The following is a 25,410-nucleotide window of genomic DNA, read 5'->3' on the forward strand; positions in this document are numbered from 1 at the left end:
AAGGGTCTATTCGCTGCATAAAGATTTCCATGGTCTGCAAATAGTCTTGTATCCATTGAGCTTATAACAAGAAATTATTACAAAAATTAAAAACACCAAGAAAGATAAAAAGAATAAGACTAAAAAGAAAAAAAATAACAGCATTCAAGTAACATGGAACTTAATAGGTAAAGAGATCAAGGGAATTCCTACAATGATCATGGGGTGGATAAGAGCCAGTCACAGCACACAACTGTTTGGAATCTCCAGCTTGCCGGGGTGGAGGGGGTGGGGGTGAGGGTGTTTCAGAAAACCCACCTACTGGTACATAAGACCCTGCCCATAGATCTGCCACTTGGGCTCTCATGTTCCCTTTCCCCTGCCTTCCTGAGAGTCACCTGAGGGTGCTCTGCTTTGCATTGCTGTTTATTAAATCCAGATTTGTTTAATTTGGTTTGATTTAGCTTACTGCATCAGCGACAGAGGAACCCAGCAGCAGGGGATCCGATACCTATCAAAAGCAGAAGAACTAGATGCATAAGAATGGTCTCCAAGCCATTCTTGAGGGTCTAAGCATGGAATTACACTGACAGCTCCCTCATGTCTTCCATCTAAATCGTACTCTAAAATCAAAACAAATGGCACATAATACACATCTCTAATATACAACAACTCACAGGCTGTCCTTCTAGCTAGTGTGTGCTGAGAAACACTGTGTTTCTATATGAAGCATTCTGAGATGTGCTCATTGCATCAGCTTTTCTGATTTAGATACTACCTGAGTTGTGAAATATATTCATGCCAGAGGTAATAACTTATGTATTGTTGTATAGCAGTTTCTTCCAAAAGTAATAGCTCACATCCTAGAACTAAATGCCTTATAGCATAGAGTGTAAGAAGGCAGGGGAAATGACAGGATGTTCTAAGTGGGGTGTGTGTGTGTGTGTGTGTGTGTGTGTGTGTGTGTGTGTAGCATTCCTTCTTACAGACAAGCTTTCTTAAATTCAGGAAGGCAACAACTCAAAATAGATTCAGGAAGTTCCTGAAACTGACCAGACTCACTAGGCTCCTCCCTCTCTATGAGTAGGTAAAGCAATAAAGAATACAGAAAGTCACTCTGAAGTAATTCAAGAGACACAGAAAATACCTCAGACAAGCTGAACAGCCTGGAAAAACCAGCAGAACTGCCTATCAGAGAAAAATGACCAGATCAACTGCCTGGAAGAGGCTCAAACCAACTGAGTCACTCGGAAAGGACACTCTTCAACCTGCTGAGCTGCCCGCAGGCTGTGCAGCATGCTCCAGGATCCCAGTTTTCATGAGCTGACACCTACGCTGTGGTAGGCTTTGGTGACACAGCTGTCTTTAGCTCACTTCTGCTCTTGTAAGTGACCTCTTGCCCATATTCTGTTAAGTAATCTAATAAACTTATCAGTTGATGGAACTGGACCTTTGGTGGTGCCCACACTTCAGTCTGTCATCATCTCCTTAACTGAGGTGAGCAGTTATATTTGTTCATATCTCCTCAGAAACAGTGTCACACAACATGTTCATAGAATTCACTGGGAAGTGACACACAAGAACAGTTCTATGCTATCAGAAATACTTTAGGCAGCATCTACCCCCGGTTCCCTACCAAGAACAAATGACCACATATTATTGTCAGGGTTCTTACTACTAAAACAAACTCTGCTTGCTGAAGTCCCTGCTGGTGCCAGTCCTCCTAGTCATGTCTATGGCCTGTCATATACCATACCGCACCTATCGGTCTCCTGAGCACCTGGCGCTCTAATCTTCCTTTCATCTACAATCAGTGCTAAGGAGTCCTGGCATTAGAAAAGTACAGTATCAACCCTGAGTTCTATCTTTAAAGCTCCTCTATAACATCTTGAGAGAACCATGTGATTCCTCTTGGAAAATGGCTCTCAGTTTCTAACTAGATTTTAAGCCCAAACCTTTAAGTCTATTGGAAAATAGCCAATTAGGTTAGGAGCAGACTGCAAAAGTTAGGGTAAGAGAAATATCCTCCTACAACAACAATGTCCAGAATATCCACTTACATATTTATTCGGTCAGATTTTATACTAATTACTGAAATATTGCGAGAGCTTAAGTTTCTTTCACATAAAATACATCCATTTTACTGGGGTCTGTGCATCCACGCCTAACTTTTTAGTCTTATCTTATCTTCATGGACTGGGGAAAAGTACTATCTTCTAAACTAAAAACAGACCCTGTATAATTCAACTTAAAAATCTCCTTCGTCTGTTTTCTGGAAATGAAAGAATAGACCAAAAGGTTATTTCAGCCTTTCTTCCACCTTGTTTTCAGTTTTGTTTATTTGTTTTCATTTGTTTTTGTTTGTTTTTTTGAGTCAGGGTTTTCTGTATATCTTTAGTTGTCCTGAAGCTCACAATGGTAGCCCAGGCTGGCTTCAAACTTACAGCGATCTGCCTGCCTCTACCTCCCGAGTGCTGGGATTAAAGGCGTGTGTCACCACACCTGGCTTGTTTTCAGTTTTGTGCTTATACAATAAGTGGCATGCGACAGTGACATGGGTTTCCCTTTATCTTTCTTCAGGAGAAAGGGAATTTTTCTCAGTTTTCAATCAGTTCACTGAGGACTTGAAAAAGTCAGACAGCTAAATCAAGGTAGAATATAGTATGACTACACTTCCTTTAACAATGGAAACACATTGTAAAATAATAAAGAGGGAATATTGAAAATAACCCCCAAACATGTAGATTCCCACCTTCTAAAACTCGGCAAATATTACTGCAAATCCAAAGACAACAAAATCAGTAAAGAGGAGGTGACCAAAGACATCTGGTTACAGGAAACGGAAATGGAAGGAAGCTGTGCTGGCTGCATTCTCACGTCTCTGACATTTCCTGAGTGTCCACAGCGTGTGGTAGACATGCGTCAGAGGAGACCAATATGGATGAGAGTCCTGCTCTGAAAACTAATAAACATATTAATAAGCATAGTCAAAGCCAGCGAGGCAGCAGCGTTGAATTTCAGGCATAAAGGATACTCTTCCCTTCCTCTTTCCTGCATCTTTCCTGCTCCCACCCACCCACAGTGGCATTGCCTCTGTCTCCTCTCCTGCACTAGATGACCGGCCTGATGCTTTTCTCTTTTCTGTATGTATCCTTTCTAAGTCATTATGCACAGAGAAGCTAGATAGTATCTTTAAAATGTCAAGAAGAACTTAGCTCATTATTATACAGAGCACAGACTCTTCCTCCCATTTCCCATTCACCCTTGATCAACATGGTCACCGTCATTGGCTTCATTCCGTTTTCTCCTCCATTCTTAAATACTTCACTGCTGTTCTTCCTACCTGGGAAGAGTCACATCTTTGCCATGACAGCAGTTGGTTCCTTCTCACTTTGTGCCTAACTTAAATGTTTTACCAACCCAACTACACATAAACTGAGTTTTAGGAATGGACAAGACATTTTCTCTAGTTGTACAACTAACTTATCAGCAAATAAGATAAAGTTTGACTCTAATCAGGTCTGCCTGGTGCCACGTGACATCATAGTATAGCTATTAAGATTCTAGGAGATGTCACCTTAGGGTATATTAAACATGAATCAGGTACTTCTAAAATATTATCAGCCAGTTCCACAGTTTTCTACAACATATTTCCTCTTCGTTGCTAAGAATGACTGTAAACTAAGTATGGTAATGTAATATTCTGAAAATATCTCTTACATTCTAAGATACTAGAATGCTTGCTGGACCTCACAGTCAAAGTTAATTAGTATACCTTGAGGTCACCTAAGACTGCTACCCTACTGTGTACCCACTCATTTGTTACACCTGCCTTTAAGAAAACAGTGCAACAATCAACCTTACTAGCCTTGGATTTCCCATGTAATCAACCTTTACATCCTAAATTAATACTTAGTTGTAATCTTAAATTATGTTCTCCTCCATGCCTGACCCAGAAAAATGCATGTGTCCTTGAAAGCAATCTTTTAAAATTAATACCCGCTGCAAAATTTGAATACGACGTTGGATGTCGATTGATAAACAATGACATATATAATACTGTTCGTTATCTGCATCAGCTGGGGTCAGTTGGAGTGACAATCCCTTGTAAAGCTCTGCTGAGGTATTCTATAAAATATCCCTCATTCCTTCCACATTTGATGCTTTCTATACTGTTCAATAAAGAAAAGAGCAAAGTCCTTTGCACACACACACACACACACACATACACACACACATAGTTGCACAGCAGATAGACACATACAGTCATAGACACAGGGTCACACTCACAAGACTGTTGTAGAGTATTATTTTAACTAAGAAAAGATGTGTTACATTTGTTTAGGCAGCGGAATATTACTTTAATTATGTGAAGGCATGTTACATTTGTTTCTTCTGCCTTTGATAATGATGTAAAGATGTGTTACATTTGATTATGTTGCATTTGCTTAATTAAGTAAAGATGTGTTGCATTTGTTTCACCTTGTGTCTTAGGCACCTTATTGATCTAATAAAATGCTAAATGGCCACTAGCTAGGTAGGAGAAGGATTGGCAGGACTGGCAGGCAGAGAGAATAAGGAGGAGGAGAAATCTAGGCCAGAAAAAAAAAAACCAGGATAGAGTGACAAAGAGAAAAGGGTCACGGTGAGGTGCTGGCAAATGGCAGCTTCATCCTTTTAGCCTCAATGATTTTTATAAAATGAAGTGAAGGTACTGAGTGAAAAAAATAACTATGAATGTCCACAGCTACTGTCGTTCTAACAACAGGACTCTATTCCCACTTCTAAGGTCAGAGTTATTTTATTGCCAGCTCTGTCCTCAAACCAGCTGTCAACAGAACATATGAAAAGTCCAAAGTAGAATATTCGCTGCAAGCTGATCCTCAGAATGTCAGTACAGTGTGAAAGAGTGAATGAAAGCTGGCTGTGGACGGCAGCAGGGAACACAGAAACAAGAAGGGGTACATCCAACACCAAAAAGCAGCACAGACTCTTGGGATCTGAACATCAATGTGGAAGTTAACAAATTCTTTCTGGAGAACACATGCCTAGAGCTCAAATTCCATCCTTGAAAGAGCCTTCAGTAACTGATTATATCCCTTAAGCTTCCTCTGAACAGGAAGAGGGGAGGAGCCTCAAAGAACTGGAAAAAATGGGATCTGCACAGGAATCTAGAGGAGCAGACTCCCAATTCTCTGCAAGAGGAGGACATTCAAGCTGTGCACCAAAATAGACCTTATTAGTTTTCTATTCTTCTGGCACTTGGGGTTTCTTGAGAAGTGGAAATTGAATTATCTCATAGTCACTTCTATATATTTTAATCTGTCTAGTAAACTATAAATTCATCAAAATAAAGATGTTCTAGCAAGAGGTACTGCTCCTTCCCTCCCTGCTGTGGATGGCCTGTCATTAGACTTTGTATCTCAGGGAGGAACAGCTTGACAATGTTGGGACCCTGAAATTCTACTCACACAGGAAGCATAGTCACAAACCCAGAAAGAAGTCCCCAGAAAGAAGGAACCAAGAAGTTCGATGCAAGGAATATTTTAACAAAGAGATTCTATAATACATCTCCTGTACCTTAGGCTCAGGGATCCCTGTGGAGAAAGAGAAGAGGAGATGGAAAGATTGTAAGAACCAAAGGAGCAAGGAGTTCCCTGTGAGACTGTGTCTCCTAGGAATGTCAGAAACTACACGCATTAAAGTCTCAACATGACTGACTAGACAAGGGATGGACAAGAACAACAGGAATAGATATGCCAACTGTTGGGGCAGCTGGCCCAATCCCTGCGTTCAGGGGCGTGGCTGCCCCAGGGGAGTAAGGTACCTTTAAAAAGAACCGGGTTGGGGAGAGACGCCCCTGTTCCCCCCCCCCCCCCCCTTGACTCTCTGCTTCGCTGGAGCTTTGGCTTTGTAAGTGTGTCCCTCTTTTTCCTTTTATTAAAACTGATTTATTCTAAAAGGACTATTTTTGGTTATTTCAAATCTCCCACATCAGCCAACAAGGTATCCAGGAAGCTTCAACTCTACACTGAGAACTACCGACAACTAAGCCATAATGAGAGTAGGAGAAATAGTCTTTCCCAGGGACAGGCACACCAACTGGCTATCCAATACCAAATAGTCAGCCCTGGAAAGATATATACAATTAATGTTATACATACCAAGCAAGTTGTACTTATATATTTAGGAGTGAGTGTGTGTGTGTATGTGTGTGTGTGTGTAGCAACACTTACTGAAAAAAAAGGCCATAAATTGAAAAAGAACAAGGATGGTTTGAAGATAGGAAAGGGAAGGGGGAAATTATGCAATTATAATTTAATCCCAAATATAAAATAATTAATTTAAAAAAAAACTAAACTTAAGGTTCACTATCCCCTATCACACCTTCCTGGGAGATTTTGTTAGAGTTTGGATGTTAGATGTCCCTTTCTATCGTAGATGCTTGGACTAAGAATATTCCAAGGTTGGGGTTGCAGTGTGGCCAGATATGAGTGAGCGCTCACCACGATCTCCATGATAATAATGCACACAGGCAGCCATGAAAACAAGGGCACAGGTGTCACAGGACACAGAGGCTGAGCAAGTGCCTCTTGAGTTTGTTTCCACTGTCCCCAAGACCAGCTGTGGCTCTTGCTTTTGTCCTAAGTGGCTACAGTGCTTTTAAAAGTCCACTTAGAACTGGCAAGACTGGTGTGATTTCTAAATTCCGCGGTGAGTTTGGAGACAAGGCTGTGCTTCATCCAGACAGGAGGTCTCACTCACTGTGGGTTATATCACTGTATCTCACGGTGCCGCTTCAGCTCCTTTGAAGCGCTCCGTGTTGCTGCATAAGCACCTTAACCATGCTTGTCTACTTAGAACATATGCTACAATCACAAGGATGCTAGTTTACAGGTCTCTGGGTCTACAGGAACAAAACAGCACATTTTGGTGAGGTTATAAAAAAAAAAGAATGCTTTAACTCAGATTTTAAAAATTACTGTAACAGGAAAGTTTGTGTGAATTATACAAGGAAAAGAGATATACTAAGGAAAATGTGTTCCTATCACTTCTGGTCATGAATCTCCCATGTTTATTACAGACTTTCTCGATGATGGACAATAAACATTGACTTCTTCTTCCACTAGAACTGCATGTGCTACAACCATGAAAAACAGCAACAAAGTTCACGTCTCAATATTGTTAGCTTAATCGTGGCAATGGTTTGCCAGCAGAGGATTTTCACCCAGTGCTCATTTTCAGACATGCTCTCGGTCCCTCCGAATTCCCCTAAGGAATCCTATAGAATCTGACAGTTTTCTAATTCAACTTTCTTTGCTTCTCTGCTCCTCAGTCTGAGTTTTCGGGGCCCATGAGCAAGTAGTCAGGGAAGTAGGCAGACTGTCTGTTAAGAGCTGCAAGAGTAACACTTGGTTAAGGGACTGGAGACTATGGGTCCCCCTAATGTGGTGCTGAAGCCCATTCTATACCAGTCTTTAGCAGCTACGCAGTAGGACTGAATTCCAGCTGTTGGCTGAGATAGCCACCTAAGCAACGCACCCTCTGCTTCCCTTTCTTCTTTATTCCCTAGGCCACTTTTCCCATTTCCCTCCTGATGCTTCTTGTCACGAATCTAAAACACCAACACCCAAGGGTGAGTTTTAGGGTCTGCTTTTAGAGTAACCTGAACAAGTGTGTGAAATGTTCACAGGAAACAGGAACTAACGGGAACACTCTGGTGGGTCCTCTGGGAAGCCATTCTTTCCTGAGCCTGAGTGTGAAGGTCTAGTGCTTTTTTCCCTCACGACAATATGCAAGCCAAAGAAAGTTCTAGGATATCATGGGGTAGGTCTTACAAACTTGGGATAAGGAGACATTATCAACTGTAACACCAAGAACGGTGCTTTTCACCTTGGCTATTATTGTGAGAGCGTTATTTGGAGACAGGGCTCTTGATTTTTGTTTTGTTTTGTTTTTTTGCTATTCACCCTGCCGGTCAAGAACAAGAACCCAGCACTATAGAAAACATTCCCGTCTTCCTCTCCTTCAGTTTTCTCTACATTTACCACCCTCTGGCTGTGCTTTTTTTGGCCTTGTTTGACATTTATTTTTAATACCAGGAGTTCTTGTTAACAATAAACACAAGACTGGAACAGAGCCAGAAATATTTCATTTTAAAAATTAAATTAATTAAATGTGATGAACAAATATAAATGACCCATTCAGACAACAAGCTGGCTTGGCATCACTCTAGGTCAGGTTACCATGCAAAGGCCTTGACAATGAATGTGTCAGAAAATGTAAAAATTCGAGGACTGCAATGATACTTGAGATGCACGCAACTGTGTTGCTGGTTGAATATCCTCATCCCAAACACCTGAAATCTGAAATGCTATGAAATCCACAACTTTTTGGGTGCCAACTTCTCCCCAGTTGGGAAATTCTAGATATCACTAACCTATTGTAGTCAAAACAATTGCTACTGTTACAAAAATAATTAATTGTAGGCTATGTCTAAGGTATGTATGGAAGATGAAGTTCGTGTTCAGCTTTGGGTCCTAATCATTTAAGATGTATCATTGTATATATGAACATACCCAAAATTCACATATGAGAAACAAAAACCCCTGGTCCCAAGCAATTAGACTAAGGGATACCAAATGTAGCATTCAGTCATCCTGGATTTGCATGCTGGGTTGACGGTCTACTCTCCCACCAGTTTTAAAAATCCAGCTCTGAGATTTCTGGACTGTAAGATTAAAAGGTAACTATGGGAGCCTGGAACCATACGATCAGGCTTCCCCATAAATCTCAGTGTGTGATGGGAAGAAGCTACCTAAATTGGCTAGGGTCCCTGCTCCCTGTCTGGACAGAGTATAGAAGAGGGGCTTGGAGCATAACTCAGTGGTACTGCAAAAGATTTGTGGGTGCAAGGCTCTGGCTTCAATTCTGAGTACCACAAAGAGTGGGGATGAAACAAATGAATCATGCTCTCTCACCCTCTCCACAGGACGCTTAAGCAGGCAGAGCCTGTCTATGAACACAAGTTAGAACACTGAGTTTACTGGAAGGCAGTAGAAGTGTTTGTTGTTATGAGGTAATAAACACAAATGGGGCAGGGCTTCTGACATTTCTGCGGATGCTTGCCAAGTCAGTACGCACTCGAGTATCACCTGGTAAATCAATGCATAGTAAGTGCTCTCTGTTAAGCCCTGCATTACCACAGAATGTTTTCTGAAGGCCTCACTCATCTCTCGAAAATAAAAAGGGAGAACCCTCTCTTTCAGATGTAGGTGGAGAAACTGTGAAGGCAACCAAAAGCTGCCCACCCACTCCCATTCCCCGGCTTCTCTCACTAGAAAAAGGAAGAGTAAAAAGAGATGAAGCGGTGCAATAGGAACTGACTGAAATGTACAACACAGAGGTTGGGGAAATGCTTCCGTGGCTGCTGCAGAAACATGAGGACCTGAACTCCTAGTCTCAGCACCCATATAATAAAACGCTGGCCACGGAATCATTCGTTTATATCCCTCGCACCAGAAGACAGAGACAGGAGGACTCTGGAGACTCACTGTTAGCCAGAGCAGCTGAAACTCCAGATTCACTGAGAGATGCTATTTCATCCAATAAGATGTGACTGGACAACACAATCCAAAGTTGCTGTCTTTTATCAGCATTTGCATGGGCAAGTGTATCCCCCTATACACATGCACACATACACATGCACATACACACACACACACATACACACACACACACACACACACACACACACACACACACAAGACAAAGAATCCAAACAAGTTTCCCATGAAGGATTTTTTTCTTCCATCAAATTTAAAGGTCAAATTTTGGTGTTGAACCATTTTCTGTATTGTCAGGAAGAAAAAAAAAAGCTTATCTTCCACTGTCTGAGATGTTCTGATTCTCCATTGATATATGCATATCAAAATGAAGATTATAATTCTTTAGAAGAATCAGGTTGTTAAGAAGTCCACACAGAACATAGTATGGTCTACTGTCTGTCTGTCCTTTTCCACACAGCCCGACAATCAGACAGAAGCATGTTGTGTCTCTGTGGCAGAAGCGGCTCATTTACTGATCTGATGAATAAAATCTCTAAGGTGAAAAATCATCAATACTATAACTAGGGCTTAGCATAAATCACATGGGGTAGTTTTATATTTTGTCACACCAATCATTGTCTGTACTGTGCTTTCCTCTTTGCTTTTGAGACATATGAAACCGTCCCTTGGGTTATGAGACAGAGCCCCACACCACCAACTCAGTATGGCAGGAAAGCCAGCACTCCATTCCCTGTGTTCTTTTTCCCTGTGAATAGATGGAGACAGTCCACTCAGATCCATGCTTGAAATTACGAAGTAATCAGATGATATTAGAAAAATGGTTCTTCGCAAACTTAAACGTTTTGCTTAAAGTTTGAAGAAACAGGGAGTCCTCTTTTCAAGAGAGTTACAGAAGAGAAAATACGGTCTAGGATAAAATCAAGCAACTGCTCATTTAAATTAGTATTCAGACCTACGCAGACATGCACAAATGCCAGCGCTGAAAGACTATTTCAAGAAGGGGATGTATTGCCTTGTTGAGGTGGGAAAATCACGAGGCAAAGAGGGTGAAGATAACGTACCCCATGAGAGAGAAGAAACAGAAAACAGCCTACCACTAAGATTGTGTCTGCAAATGGAGCAAGAATGCTCAGGATTTCCCCATGTGGTTTCTCTGAACTTTTCCTGGTGAGAAAGAAAATATTTCAAATTTAAAATTCACAAAGACTTCAGGATAAAGTTATAACTTCTAAAAAGAAATGTCAGCTTCTATATTTTATTAAACTTGTGCTCAGATGCTGAAGAGCACTGTCGACTTCACTTCTCGTTAAAGGTCAGAAACCATAGGGGTAAAGGGGTGGAATTTCAAGTTTATAATAATGAAATGTCCATGAGACTGAACCCTGAAATTAATAAAAAGTGTAAAACAAGGGAGAATACAGTTAATATTTCTAGCTAAACCCACAAAATTAGATTATTTAGCTACAATACAAAAATTATTTTAAACTGGAAATAAAGTTTATGAAATATACTGAATCTTAAGATTGATGAGAAAGAAGAACACATGCACTCACACTCAACCCATGCACACCCTGCCACACGTGCCCTGAAGAGACACATAAATGTACACACATGAACACACATCTATGCACATGCATACATCCATTCATGTTTGCACAGATGCACACACATTACACAGCCACAGATACACACACACACACACGCACACACACACACGCAGGCACATGTTCAAGCTCCACCCCACAGACACACACTGAGGTTAGAAAGGGTCAGAGAAAACACCCAGCACGAGAGTCCCTGACTTATCACTGTGGACAAGCTGCACTGTGGTCCTCCCTGCACCATTTACAAGTTACACAGGCTCTGAACAGGAATGTTAGAAGCACAGATATAACCACCAATTCTATCATATTGTCTTCATGTCCAAATCTCTAGCTGCTGGATACAGACATCTTATTAGCATCTTTGAGAAGCTCAGTAGCTGATTTGCACCTGGTAGATATGGTCTATCTTCAATCATCATTACTTTCTTTTCCCTGTTTCTCAGGATTAAGGCTCAAGTATGTTCTGTGGCATATGGTACCTTTTATCATGGATAGCTGGTGGTCAATAAAGCAGACCAATGACAGTCATAAATCACAAGGAGTAGAGAGATGGTAATATCCCTTTGTCTCTAAGAAAAGATGGAGGATTTATAAGGATGAATATTTAAAGATTGGAAACTGTAGTCAGTACAGTTTACTCTAGACACTGTCAGCTGATGAAGACAGCACTTCATCCAGCAGGTAGAAGCACGCTGGTGTGAGCTACAAACCATCAACTAGAAATGGCTCTGTGAATCCTATTTAAAAGAACCAAAAAAGCCGGGCGGTAGTGGCGCACGCCTTTAATCCCAGCACTCGGGAGGCAGAGGCAGGCGGATCTCTGAGTTTGAGGCCAGCCTGGTCTACAAGAGTTAGTTCCAGGACAGGCTCTAGAAACTACAGGGAAACCCTATCTCGAAAAACCAAAAAAAAAAAAAAAGAACCAAAAAAGGGGAACAATTTCTTTGTTTTCTGTGCCATTAAACTTGTCAAATTTAAGAAACAGATATTTAGAGAAACAGACTATATTGTGGCGAGGAAATCACCTAGCATACAGGGCTGTCACTGCCTCTGCATTATTTGAAAGTTTGGTGCTTGCTTTGTAGAGTACCATGCTACACTGCCGAGGAAAAAAGATGTGTCTCAGAATGGTGGCAGATTAGAATAAATACGGAATAAATCCAGATATGAGGCGTTGCATGGGCCTTCAGAGGGTCAATAAAGGAAAAAATTGAAAGCAACATTGGTAGAAGGGAATACTGGAATGATTGGCAATGAGGCTGCAGTCTGAAAAGGATGAAATTGTGACAGATTAATGTCAAGTTCACCAAGGACGTGGTTGCAATGCGCTAGGACTCCGGATCCTAATGTCTGTTTGATTTCATTTAAAAACTGTGTGGGGCTTACCTGGGTGGGAGGTCACATGTATGTCAAGGTGCATTTGTGGATAGACAACATGGTAGATGTGACTTCTTCCTTCTGCTTGTACACAGGTTCCTGACCTCCAACCCTGTTTCCAAGTTTGCTTAGCAAATCCCTCTACTTGACAGGCCCACTAATCTTTATTGCTGAAAATTATTTTAACCTTTACACTCTTCTCAAATTATTACTAACTACTTAACCATATTAGGCAACTTTAAAGGATAATACTATTAGTCTCAAATAGAAACAGTTTGATTAAATTTTGCTGTACATAATCATTAGTTCCACTGATTAACTTTAGTAAGTAGCTGGAAGGAAAACTTCTAGGATGTGGATTTCCAAGATCTGTATCTCAGAAAACATGACTGTATTCTTTGTCTAGGAGATGACTCTATGGAGACGTGGTGGAATTTTTATATTACTGTGAGTGTGTTTGATTTGTGTTTCCATTGGCCTATACAGCCATACATGCCAAAGCAGCTGTTTTTTTCTACTTAAATTTTTTTCATACAATATATTTTGAGAATGTTTCCCCACTCCATCCTCTCAACCTCCCTCTCCTCCAAATTTTATAAACACCAAATTTTATGAACTCTCTCTCTCTCTCTCTCTCTCTCTCTCTCTCCCACACACACACACACACACACACAAAAAAAAATGAAAAACAAAATACCAAGTCAAAAAATAAAACAAAACACACACACACACACACACACACACACACAACAAAACAAAAAAACCCATACGAAGTACCTCAACACTAAGGATCTATATGTTAGAGGAAACAGGAAGATTGTAAGAGCCCAGGGTGATGGATGACTCCAAGGAAACTGTCTTACAGACACAACAGGACAGATAGACATATGAACTTACAGAGACTGTGGCAGCATGCATAGGTCTAAAACAGTTCTTAATAATGAAGGAATCACACCAAAGGGTCTGCAACTTTAGTCCACTTACCCCACAACACATACATGGTTAAAGTGGTAAATAGGGACCTTTTTGTCTTCCCTGCATCTCCAAACAATCTCTTCTCCTTTATATACTGGTCCTAGTAATCTCATTTATTAATGACCTTATACTGAATGATAATGCAAAGCCCTGAAAGACAGGAATAAGCTCTTTCCTGTAATGCCTGGCAGTGTTACACAGCTGTGCTTGGCTATGCTTCACAGTTCTGATGTTTCTTACCCAGTTAACTATTGTAAACACTCTATTATTCTTACACACAATTCATATATTCCCCCCTCTTGTTCTTAGCTCCTGTTACTTTTTCTCTTTTCTCTGTCTTTTGCTTTTATTTCTTGCTCTAAAATACATAGATTTAGACAATCTGCCAGCCTTCACTTCCCAGCTACTTTCCCCTCCTTGGCTTTTTTCTCAGTTGATCTCATACTCATCCACTTTCCTTCCATTCTCAATCTCTGAATAATGTGAACTTTGCATAGAAGGTCTACCCAGCCGTATCAGAGAAGGCTCAGCGGTTAAGAAAGAGGACTGGCTGGTCTTCTGAGGTCTCTGATTTGATTCCCATAGCCCATATCGTAGCTAAACACATCCGAAAAAGTAGTTTCAGGGTATTCAACACTCTCTTCTGGTCTCTGAGGGTATCATGATTGTAAGTGGTATACAGACATACATACAGGCAAACACCTATATACATAAAATAAAAAATAGAAATTAAAAATGAATACATCACAGGATACATAGAAAATCTTGAGATGCATAGGAAAACTGAAACAATTTCTTAGATTGTATCTGACATTGTGGTGGAATAAAGCTAGGAATGAACGAGAGACACATAGCATATGTACAAATTTGGAGAGTGAAAAATACTAGTGAGCCATGGATCAGAGAAATTAAAAAATACTGGAAAGTTCCTAACATTGGGTACAAATTAAAACGATATTCCAAACCTTACAGGGTAAAATGAGACCGGTCACAAGATGGAAATTCATAGTGACATATTTCAAAAGTCAGAGCTCTTAAATAAATCACTTAACAATATACCTTCAAAACTTAGGAAAACAAGAACTAACCGAAACCCAAATTAGACTATGGAAAGAAATAATCAATATTAGGGCAGAAATTAATGAACTGGAAAAATTAAACACAGTACAGGAATCAATGAGGAAAAGACTTGAAAAGATAAAAAAAGGTTAACAATACTTAGTCAAATGATCAAAGGAATCAGAAAGCGAAAATTCACAAAATAAGGACTCTAAAGGGAGGCATTACAACAGATCCAATAACACTCAGAAAACCATTAGTATATATTTTAAAAGCTTATATTTCATTAAATTGGAAAATTGCAAAGGAAGAGTTTCTAGATGCACTGAAATTAAATTAACACAACACGAACAATTTAAGCAGACCTAAAAGTATCAGGACTGAAGAATAAAAGTCCCCCAACTAAAACATGCCCACTGTTAAATTTAACTATGTCTATAAAGAAGAATTGACAACAATGCTTCAAAAGCTATTTATTCTAAAAAATAGAAGGGAGAAGAACAGTACTAAACCCCTTCTACAATGCCAAAATTACCCTAGTACCAAATTTAGAATGAGACACAACAGAAAAAGAAAACCAAATTACATAACAAATGTTCTGATTAATGCTGATGAAAAGACAACCAATATCATACTTAGAAAAAGCACACAAGTACACATCAAAACTTCACCATAATCAAGTCAGCTTCATTCCAGAGATTTATGGGTGGTTCAGTGCATTCATGTAAATGAATGACACATTACACAAATAGACCCAAGGAGAGAACACAAGTGATCATTTCCTTGTAAACTACTAGAGGAAAATGTATAAAAATACTCAAGGATATCTGCATAGGCAAGCATTTGGGAAGGGCGCCCGTTGCTCAAAAAAGAATAGACAAATGGGACTCAGTGATGTCAAAAACTTACATACAGCAAAGGAAATTGACTTAGGTGCAGAGAGAACATACAGAAGTAGACAGAAACTTTGCGAGTTGCATATCTGTCTAACATCTGGCACTGGCATAGACAATGGGCAAAAAAATTAAAAACAATGAACAATCACGTCATTAAATGGGAGACTGAAATAAACAGAAAGTCTCAAAAGGTGAAAGACAAATGGCCAACATACATGAAAAGACACTAACTTCACTAGCCACGGAAATGCATTTCTTGACATTATAACTGGAATGGCAGCCATCAGGAAAACAAAATGGCTCTTAAGGATGAGGACAACAAAACCCCTGTGCATGACTGGGAGAAATGTAAGCTAGCGCAGTCACCATAAACTTCAGCACAGAGGATTCTCTGAAACCTACACTGTGACCCAACTTCACCACTCCCCAAAACTCTAAGTCAATACATCACAAGGATACGTTATATCAATGTTTAAGCCATTGCACTGTGAACAATAGCTAAGCTATGGAACTGTCCCAGATTTCCATCAACAGAGGAATGGATAAAGAAAATATCATTTATATATACAGTGGAATTTGTTTAGCCATAAGAATAATGAGATTATAATGCTTGCAAGAAAATGGATACAATAAGAGATTATCATATTAAGTGAATTAAGTGAGTCTCGGAAAGACAAATATAACATTATTTTCCCATTTGAGAGTCCTAAATTGTATATAAAATTGTACTTAAAATCAAATCTATGAAGATTATATGAATGTAGGCGCAAACTTGTCTGGGAAACAAGGGGGATATGAGGGACCATGGTCAAGAAAGGAATGTAGTGGCTATGGACAAAGAATGTGCTCCAAAACCATTACTGGACTGCGTAAAAATGCTCTGTGGGACTCTGTACAATAAATGACGTTCAAAAAGATGTCAGCTTGGATTATACAAAAGAATCAGTGGCATAATTACAACTTATATAAAAACATATACTAACAATAATATACCAAACACAAAACTACCTCATGGTTCCGAGTGCTGGGTTTTTAACAATCATAAGACATGCCCAGAGGACATTCCTCTGCATTCAAGAGTGACAAACCATGGAGCACTCTCTCCTGTCTTTCCTGTGAAGCACTGCCTGCACAGACTTTTCAAGAGCAAGCTGACAAGGATACGTACATGATGGTGTTGATGCCCGAGAGCTGCTGGAACATCTGTAAACCACATCCCACAAATAATGCCCGGCGAGTAGGGGCGTAACTCAGCATTCTGCAGATTACAGGTCCAGCTGTTTTTACAAAGAAAGAGAGAAAGACCCGGCCATTACTTTTAGAACTCATTGCAAATCTCTGTGAAATTAATACCATTGGGCATTTTGAAATACAACTTTTATGGAAATCTGGGAACAATGTCTTGCGTCTAAAACCAACAGTATTTTTTAAATCACAATTTGGAAACGCCACAGCAGAGAATTCTGATGACCGCATGTCATGGGTAATATTTAGACTCACAGAACCGAATCTGTCACACGTTATTCGTCCTTGAATTCTTTCTAATTACAATGATTAATTATGCATTTTGTTTTTCTACTTTCTTGGCAATTAAAAAAGGACTTACAATGCATCCATATGGGACCATGTACAAGGTAACTGGCAAAAACAACCACATGAAAAAGCATTTATTACAAACAAATAGGAACAAAATTCATCCCACTCTATTCTAGTGACCTCAAGGAATTTAGGCTTGATACCAATTCTGGTTATGGCTACACTGAGAATTATCAAAAGAAAATAAAAGAAAAATAACATCTGCTGTGCATAAATGTATGTATGTATGGAAATGTTTAAAAACTGAGTTTCCCTGAAGAGGCATTCATTGATTATTCAGAAATATAAAACAGAGGCTAGTGAGATGCCCTCCCTGGTAAAGCCTGATGACCTAAGCTCCACCACTGGGACCCACATGACAAAAGGACAGAAATAATGCCCGCAAGTTGCTCTCTGATCTCCACAGGCACACTATGCCATGCACAATAGGCACATGTGTGCACGCGCACACAAAAACATACAGACATCTACGGACACACTCACAGATAAATGTAATAAACTATAAATGGGATTTCTAACATCTTAGAGCAGTTCTGCATAGCTGTGGTATCTAAATCACCGAGGCCTCTCATAAGCTAACTGGCCTGGGTCATGGCATAGCTTTTACTCTCTAAAGGCTTTGCCACAGAGTGCCCAGGAAACACTAACAAGTGTTGTATATGGTATCCATGCTGGGCTAGGACATCTCTGCTGTGAGAGAAAATGGCTTGTCGCTCCCAGGATGCCAACCACTTAATTAAAGCACATTCCCCGAAGGTCATGCTTCATCACCAGACCCCAAATAAGCCAAGGGAACTAAAACCCATGTAAATCTCACTATTTCAGGAATCTTCTGAGAGTCACATATTTAGTTTGCAGAAATGATAAAAAAAATATGTGCAATGTCTCAATAATAAATGATAATATGAGATGCGAGCCAGAGTAATAATTAGAACTGAACGCTACAGGCCTAAGGCTATTCTGACTCCTCAAGAGTATGATTAAAACCACAAAACTTGACCTACTGAAAATGTTTCTGTTTCTCAGTGTCAAGACATGACAAATCAGCCTAGAGGAGGAGTATAGTCACTAAGAGCTCAATAAAAGCATAACTCATTTGAAAAGTAGACTGAGCGGATGCCACACATAAAAATGACTTAGATTCACTCAGGCTACAGGACAATCAACTGTATTAGAGGGGCTGTGTGAGGCAAGGAAAGGTCAGGTATCTTGATGTGACAATGTTGCAAGACGTATCAATCACTCCCTGGAATGAAGGTAGGCTTCTGAGCAAATATAAATATCTCTAAGTGAACTTCACAAAGAAGGGATGCACACAGGACTCTATAAACACCGACCTTTCCCCTACAGCCAAAGCATTCTTATAAAGTATATCTTGCCCTGTGTATTAGGAGTAAATTTTAAATGGTAACCAAATCAAAGTCTACTTATCTTGGTTTCCATAGGTCAAAGAAGTCTATAACAGTATTCAAAATGCTGTAACTACTTCCACTATTCCATTGTCTCATGAACTGATGGCCATGTAAGGTCATAGGGAGAAAATTATAACAATTAGGACCAAAGTTTGCCTTGCCTTAATATGAAGGGATGGGCTAGCATGTGTTGTAGAATATTACTTTAACTATGTAAGGATGTGTTACATTTGGTTATCCTGAATTAATTTAATGATGTAAAGATGTGTTATATGTATTTATGCTACATTTGTTTAACGATGTAAAGATGTGTTGCTTTGCCTGCCTAAGACAACTGATTAGTCTAATAAAAAGCAGAATGGATTATATCCAGCAGTAGAGGAATAGTCAGGGCTGGCAGGCAGAGAGAATAACTAGGAAGAAGAATCTGGGCTCAGAAGAAGAGAATGAGAGGAGAAAACAGGGTAAAAAGGAAGGACTCGCACAGGGCCAAGCAGTCACCAGTCAGCCACTTGGCAGAGTAGGACATACAGAATTAAAGAAAGGTAAAAAGCCCTGAGGCAAAACACAGATGAAAATAAAACAGATTAATTTAAGTTGTAAGATCTAGCGGGACAAGAATAAGATAAAGCCGAGCATTAATGATTTGGGGGCTGCTACAAGTACGTATTTCTTTGCTAGGTCTTTATAAAAAATTCTAAATTTTCTATTTTTTCTTATATTCTTTAAACAATACACAATGCTAATTCCTTTATTCTACTAGATATTTTTCACTAATGTTTTGATCAGAGCAGTTACACATATGATCATGTGTAAACAAGGTTAAGAATTTCCTTTTTGTTAAAGTCATAAACCTAGTTTTCCATGGCAGCAGAATGGGCTGGATGAATCAAAACCATCATTAATCTTTATATCAAGAAGGTAAGAGGTAGCAGAATAAAAGACAAACAGAAAACTCTTAAGTGTATTTATTGTCTAACTGTTCCTCAGTAAAATTCAAAATGCCAAGTTCTATTTCACTGTATAATTATTTTGCTTTTATAATTAAATACAATTTGTATATTCAAGAAGTTCATGTTGAATTGTTGCAGACATTTGTCTCTTGGAATGCAGAAATTCCCACACAAAAAACTAAAGCTCATGACCAGCTAACTTTAAGCAAATTGGCAGTCACGAGGAGGCTGAGGAATCAGTGTGCTTTGCTCTGTTCTTCCGTTTCAAACATCTCAGACTATGTGCTGCATAACTCCTGTCTGATGTAACAGGTTTAACATGGGCTCAATGGCATCGAGAAAAGAGATAGTCGACCAGCTGCCTTTCCTATGGATGGGTGCACTGGTGGGATCTCAGCCTGCCGACTGCTTGAGAACACACAAGGACCCCAGTTGTATCGCATAAACCCTCAGCTTTTGACTGGCATTAGCAGCTGAGATGGAATAAGGGTTCATCAGCTTTACTTTGCCACATGAAAGCACTAAAGAGCCAGGGAAAATCCAGAAGAAAGAGGTCTCTATGCAACTGGGCGACATCCTACAACAAGGATCAACAATGTATAATATCTGGCAAAAAATAAAAATCATAAGTTTCAGAAGACAAGCAATTTCAGTGTCTGATGAATATCAATTCATCAGGAGAACACACCAAACCTAAATATTATCAAAATGTATGAAATAATGTCTGACACATCTACTAGGAAGAACAGAATAACTCAGTTACTCTCCAGTTTAGAAACAGGCAAGAAATCAGTGGGAAGCAGAAGACATCAGGAATTCTATCAACAAACTGTTTGCTATGGAGGGTCACTTTGGGAAATGGGAATTTTGTTTAAGATTTATTTTAATTTTTATTTATGTGTATGTGCGTCTGCCTGTGTGGGTGTATACCCTGTGTGGGGTTGTATATCACGTGTGGGGGTATATACCATGTGTGTGGATGCATACCATGTGTGGGGGTGTATACCATGTGTGTGGGTGCCCACAGTCAAGAATGTCAAATCCCCTGAATTGCAGATGGTTATGATCTGCCCAACTTGGGGGCTGTAGATCCCAGGAAGTCCATATATCCAGAAATGAGCTCAAACTGGATATAAGGAGGATTTTTAGCAGTTAGATAAAAGTCAGCATTCCTTAGGAAATGTGTCCACCAAAAGGCAGTATTAACCCTGCCTCTGGTATAAGGGACATACGGTTCTCTATCTTTCTATTGATAGATACCTGTGGCACCTATCAGCATACCAAAGCTCACGCTGGCCTCCAGGCTCTCTCAGTCCCAACTCACAAATACTTGCTATGTATTTCAAAGTTCCCACAGTAGCCACCTTCTCACCTCAGATTCCCACTCTCTATACTCACTGCGCACCCACGACCACTAGTCTCTATTTCTGCTATCTACACCGCCCTCCCCACTCCCTCACAGATAGTCCCGGTCATGTTCGGTATGGTTTTTTTTTGTTTGTTTGTTTGTTTTCGTTTTTGGGTTTTTTTTCTCTCTGCTCTCTGGATGTTTCCAGATGCTTCAGGATATTTTCACTCTCTTATTCACAATAAATCTTTCCCCTTAATGGGACAGATATCTCAACAGTTTCTTTACAAAGCCCATGTACATATAGGTGCAGCTCTCTAAATGCTGAATTGTGAACCAGAAAAGGGCTGCACACAGTCTTCAGTAAAAACAAAACAGCTATGCTTTTTTTTTTTTTCCGAGACAGGGTTTCCCTGTAGTTTCTAGAGCCTGTCCTGGAGCTAGCTCTTGTAGACCAGGCTGGCCTCGAACTCAGAGATCCGCCTGCCTCTGCCTCCCGAGTGCTGGGATTAAAGGCGTGCGCCACCACCGCCCGGCCAAAACAGCTATGCTTTAATGTCTTCAAACACATCTCCAAAACTGCACTCAATTAATTTAAAAGTACTCAAGTTGGAAATTACCTGGAAAATGTTCTTTGACTATAATGCCTTTCAGAAATCAACCAAAAGGCACCTAGAGTGGAAGTTCTTGGGTGATTCTAACAACCAAGGAACAATGTAAAGAATGTGAGAGTCTATGAAAAGACACTATATGAAGTTTGTGGAATGGAGCTAAAAACCTTAGTTACAACCTTAAGAAACAAAAAAAACGAAGACAAAGGAAAGACAAGCTAAAAATAATAGCAAAACTTAAAATTAGCAAAGAGGAAGACAGTTGAACTGAACCAGTGAAGCCAGATTCGAGATCAACCTACCCCAGGACCCAGCAATTCCACTACTGGGAATCTACCCAAGAGATGCCCAATCATACAACAAAATCATATGCTCATCTATCTTCATAGCAGCATTATTTGTAATAGCCAGATCCTGGAAACAACCTAGATGCCCTTCAGTGGAAGAATGGATGAAGAAACTGTGGATTATATACATGCTAGAATACTACTCAGCGGTAAAAAACAATGACATCTTGAATTTTGCAGGCAAATGGATGGAAATAGAAAACACTATTCTGAGTGAGGTAACCCAGACCCAAAAAGATGAACATGGGATGTACTCACTCATAATCAGTTTCTAGCCATAATTAAAGGACATCGAGCCTATAAATTTGGGATCCTTGAGAGGATAATAAGAAGGTGAACTCCCAAAAAAAGATATAGTAATCCTCCTGGATATTGGAAGTAGACACGATCGCCAGGCAAAATTGGGAACTTGAGGGTTGGGCAAGACTGGGCCAAGGGAAGATGGGGAGAGAAAAGTGTGAAGGGGAGAACGGGGGGAGCTCGGAGGAATGGGGTGCTTGGGATATAGGAAGGGTGGATATGGGAGCAGGGAAGCATATATCTTAATTTAAGGAGCTACCTGAGGGTTGTCAAGAGACTTGACCCTAGAGGGGTTCCCAGGTTTCCAGGGAGACGCCCCCAGTTAGTTCCTTGGGCAGCTGAGGAGAGGGAGCCTGAAAAGGCCAGTTCCTATAGCCATACTGATGAATTTCTTACATATCACTATAGAACCTCCACCTGACGATAGATGAAGAAAATGACAGAGCCCCACATTGGAGCACCGGACTGAGCTCCCAAGGTCCTGATGAGGAGCAGAATAAGAGAGAACATGAGAAAGAAAGTCAGGACCGTGAGGGAACCTCCAGCTGGCGACAGATGGGGAAGGTGACTGAGCCCCACATTGGAGCACTGGACTGAGCTCCCAAGGTCCTGATGAGGAGCTGAAGGAGCGAGAACATGAGGGAGAAAGTCAGGAACGAGATGGGTGCGTTCACTCATGGAGACGGTGGGACAGAACTAATGGGAGATCACCAACTCCAGTTGGAATGGGACTGATGGATCATGCGACCAAACCCGTCTCTCTGAATGTGGCCAACAGCAGGGGCTGACTGAGAAGCAAAGGACAATGGCTCTGGGCTCTGATTCTTCTGCATGGACGGGCTCTGTGTGAGCCTTCTCAGCTTGGTCGATCACCTTCCTGGACCTGGGGGGAGTTGGGAGGACCTTGGTCTTAGCATAGAGTGGGGAACCCTGATGGCTCCTTGGCCTTGAGAGGGAGGGAGGGGAGGTATGGGTGGAGGGGAGGGGAGGGAAGGGGGAGAAGGAGGGGAGGGAAGGGGGAGGAGGAGGGGAGGGAAGGGAGAGGAGGAGGGGAGGGAGGGGGGAGGAGGAGGGAAGGAGATGGAAATTTTTAAATATAAAAAAAAATAAACCATGAGAGAAAAAAAATAAAAGATTAATAGATCTGGAAATTTCAAACCAGACTGTGGAGGCCAAATGAGGATCCTTTTGAAATGACCCTTGTCCTGAGCTCTGCCCTCATGGCCAAAGAGTCCATGCAGGTTGGTTCAAGGTGAGATTATACTGGATTACCTGGTCTGTCTTCAGTGGAGCCTAACAGGAAGGACAATGCTCAAGACAGGGAAAATGACGGGGACTTGATTGGCTTAGACTTAGGCTATGAAACACTGGATGACATCAAAGTGGGAAAATCAAGGAGCAGGCTGCCTCCGAGAGCCTGTGGAGGGAGAACAGCCTAAGGATGCCCCATTTAGTTCAATCACACTGACTTTCAACTTGTTCCCAACAGCACTGGGGGACAACACATGTACACTTTTACTTCTGAAAATGACTTTTGAATTGTATGTATGTATACATGTTTGTGTGTATGTATAGATATGCATGCCATTGATGTGGGATTCCTCTCTGTATACCATTGGTTAATAAAGAGGCTGCTTTAGGCCTCTAGCAGGGCAGGATAGAGCAAGGCGAGAATTCCAAGCAGAGATAGAGAAAAAAATTAGGCAGGTTCAGACAGACGCCAGGTAGCCACCACCACAGGAGTAGAGAGACACCTGGAAACTTTACCGGTAAACCACGAGCCTCATGGTAAAATACAAAATAATGGAAATGGGTAAATTTAAGCTATAAGAGCTAGTTAGAAATATGGCTAAGCTTTTGGTCAAGCAGTATTACAATTAATATAGTTTCTGTGTAGTTATTTTGGGTCTGGGCAGCTGGAAAGGGAAAAGCAGCCTCCGCCAAAATGCCATTGCATACACGAGGAGGTCAGGGAACTGTTGGCAGGAGTTGGTTCCCCCCCTTCAATCATGTGGTTTTGGAGATTGAACTCAAGTTGTCAGACTCAAGCTGGGAGTCAGGCCTTTACCCAGTGAGCCATCTCATGAGCTCAAAATGTCAACTTTTGTAGTAGTGTGCATATAACAGACTTTCCTACCTACTCCATGGTGTGAACCCTGTTCCCTTAGAATTTGTTTACTCCCTTGTGAGGAAGGTCTCTACCCACCCCAAGAATGCCATGGGCAAAATGCTTCCATCCCTTTCCTAAGTAATGAAGTTTCGTGAGCTCAAGGGCATTCTGCAAACAGCTCCCATGTTGCCTTGGGATCTTCTGTATCCTGAGCATATTCAGTGATTGTGATAAATATTCTGTTTTTCATTGTTTCTCTGTTCCTGTTTTGAACCCTGAACTGCCTTGGAATAAAAGCGCTCACTCAGGAACAGCATCGTCTAGAGGGCCCTGGTCCTGAATCTCTGGCTTGACTTCAATTCCTTGACACCAGTTACTGGAGGGTTGTGATAGACTTTTTCAGTTACCGACTTTGGGGTATTTGTTACAGAGGCCACTGGAGACTAAATGTACAGAAAATAAATGAGAGAAGGCACAAATGGCCAGTGTCAGGAATAAAAGAACTAGACTCAAAATAGTAACAGAATAAGACAGTTATATATGATATATTATTCATTTTATATTCTTATACATATAAATTATATTATTATACAATATGCATCACAACATGTAATAAAATTATTAAAATTGTATGATAATGATAAAATTATTAGGAATAATTTTATGCCATCAAATATATCATCTTAAAGCAATAGACACACACTCCAAAATATGAAACCTTCAAAGTTCAGAGAAGGTTTGAGTAATCGGACCTGAAAGTTATAAGAAATAATTTATTAAAACTTTTGGAGGACTAGAAATTGGTTCAGTGGTTAAGAACATTTGCTGTTCTTCCACAGAACTGTATAGTTCCCATAATCATGACAAGCATATCCATGGGATCCAACATCTTCTTCTGGCTTCTACAGGCTATCACACACATGGCATATACTCACACAGGCACAGAAGCACACATGGACACATAATATACACACAGGCATAAACATTCATGCAAACACACAATACATATACACACATAATCACATGAATATACACATATGAACACACACATATATACATACACACACACACACACACACACACACACACACACACACACACAGCCTTACTCTCAGTCCAAGTTGAATTGTGTCACTTATTGGGAGAGGTTGTCGAAAAGCATCACAGAAAGGATTTGGGAGTCAGAGGAATTTCTATCTCTTGACTATTCAGCTAGTTTGATGGCATTTCACATATGCTGAAACTTGCCAATTTACTTGCTTTAAATGTGTTCT

General features: G+C 40.4%; 1 protein-coding gene across 1 annotated transcript in view; it reads right to left on the reverse strand.

Moving 5' to 3' along the window:
- The window catches only part of Slc2a13 (solute carrier family 2 member 13), a 287,252-nt gene that overhangs the window by 110,732 nt on the left and 151,110 nt on the right, over positions 1-25,410 (reverse strand). Inside the window, exon 4 of the mRNA XM_038343507.1 lies at positions 16,628-16,736. Coding sequence (XP_038199435.1) covers positions 16,628-16,736 — 109 coding nt within the window. The remainder of the gene's footprint in view (positions 1-16,627; positions 16,737-25,410) is intronic.

This window comes from Arvicola amphibius, chromosome 9, assembly GCF_903992535.2.
Source record: "Arvicola amphibius chromosome 9, mArvAmp1.2, whole genome shotgun sequence".
In the NCBI taxonomy this organism is placed as follows: domain Eukaryota; kingdom Metazoa; phylum Chordata; class Mammalia; order Rodentia; family Cricetidae; genus Arvicola; species Arvicola amphibius.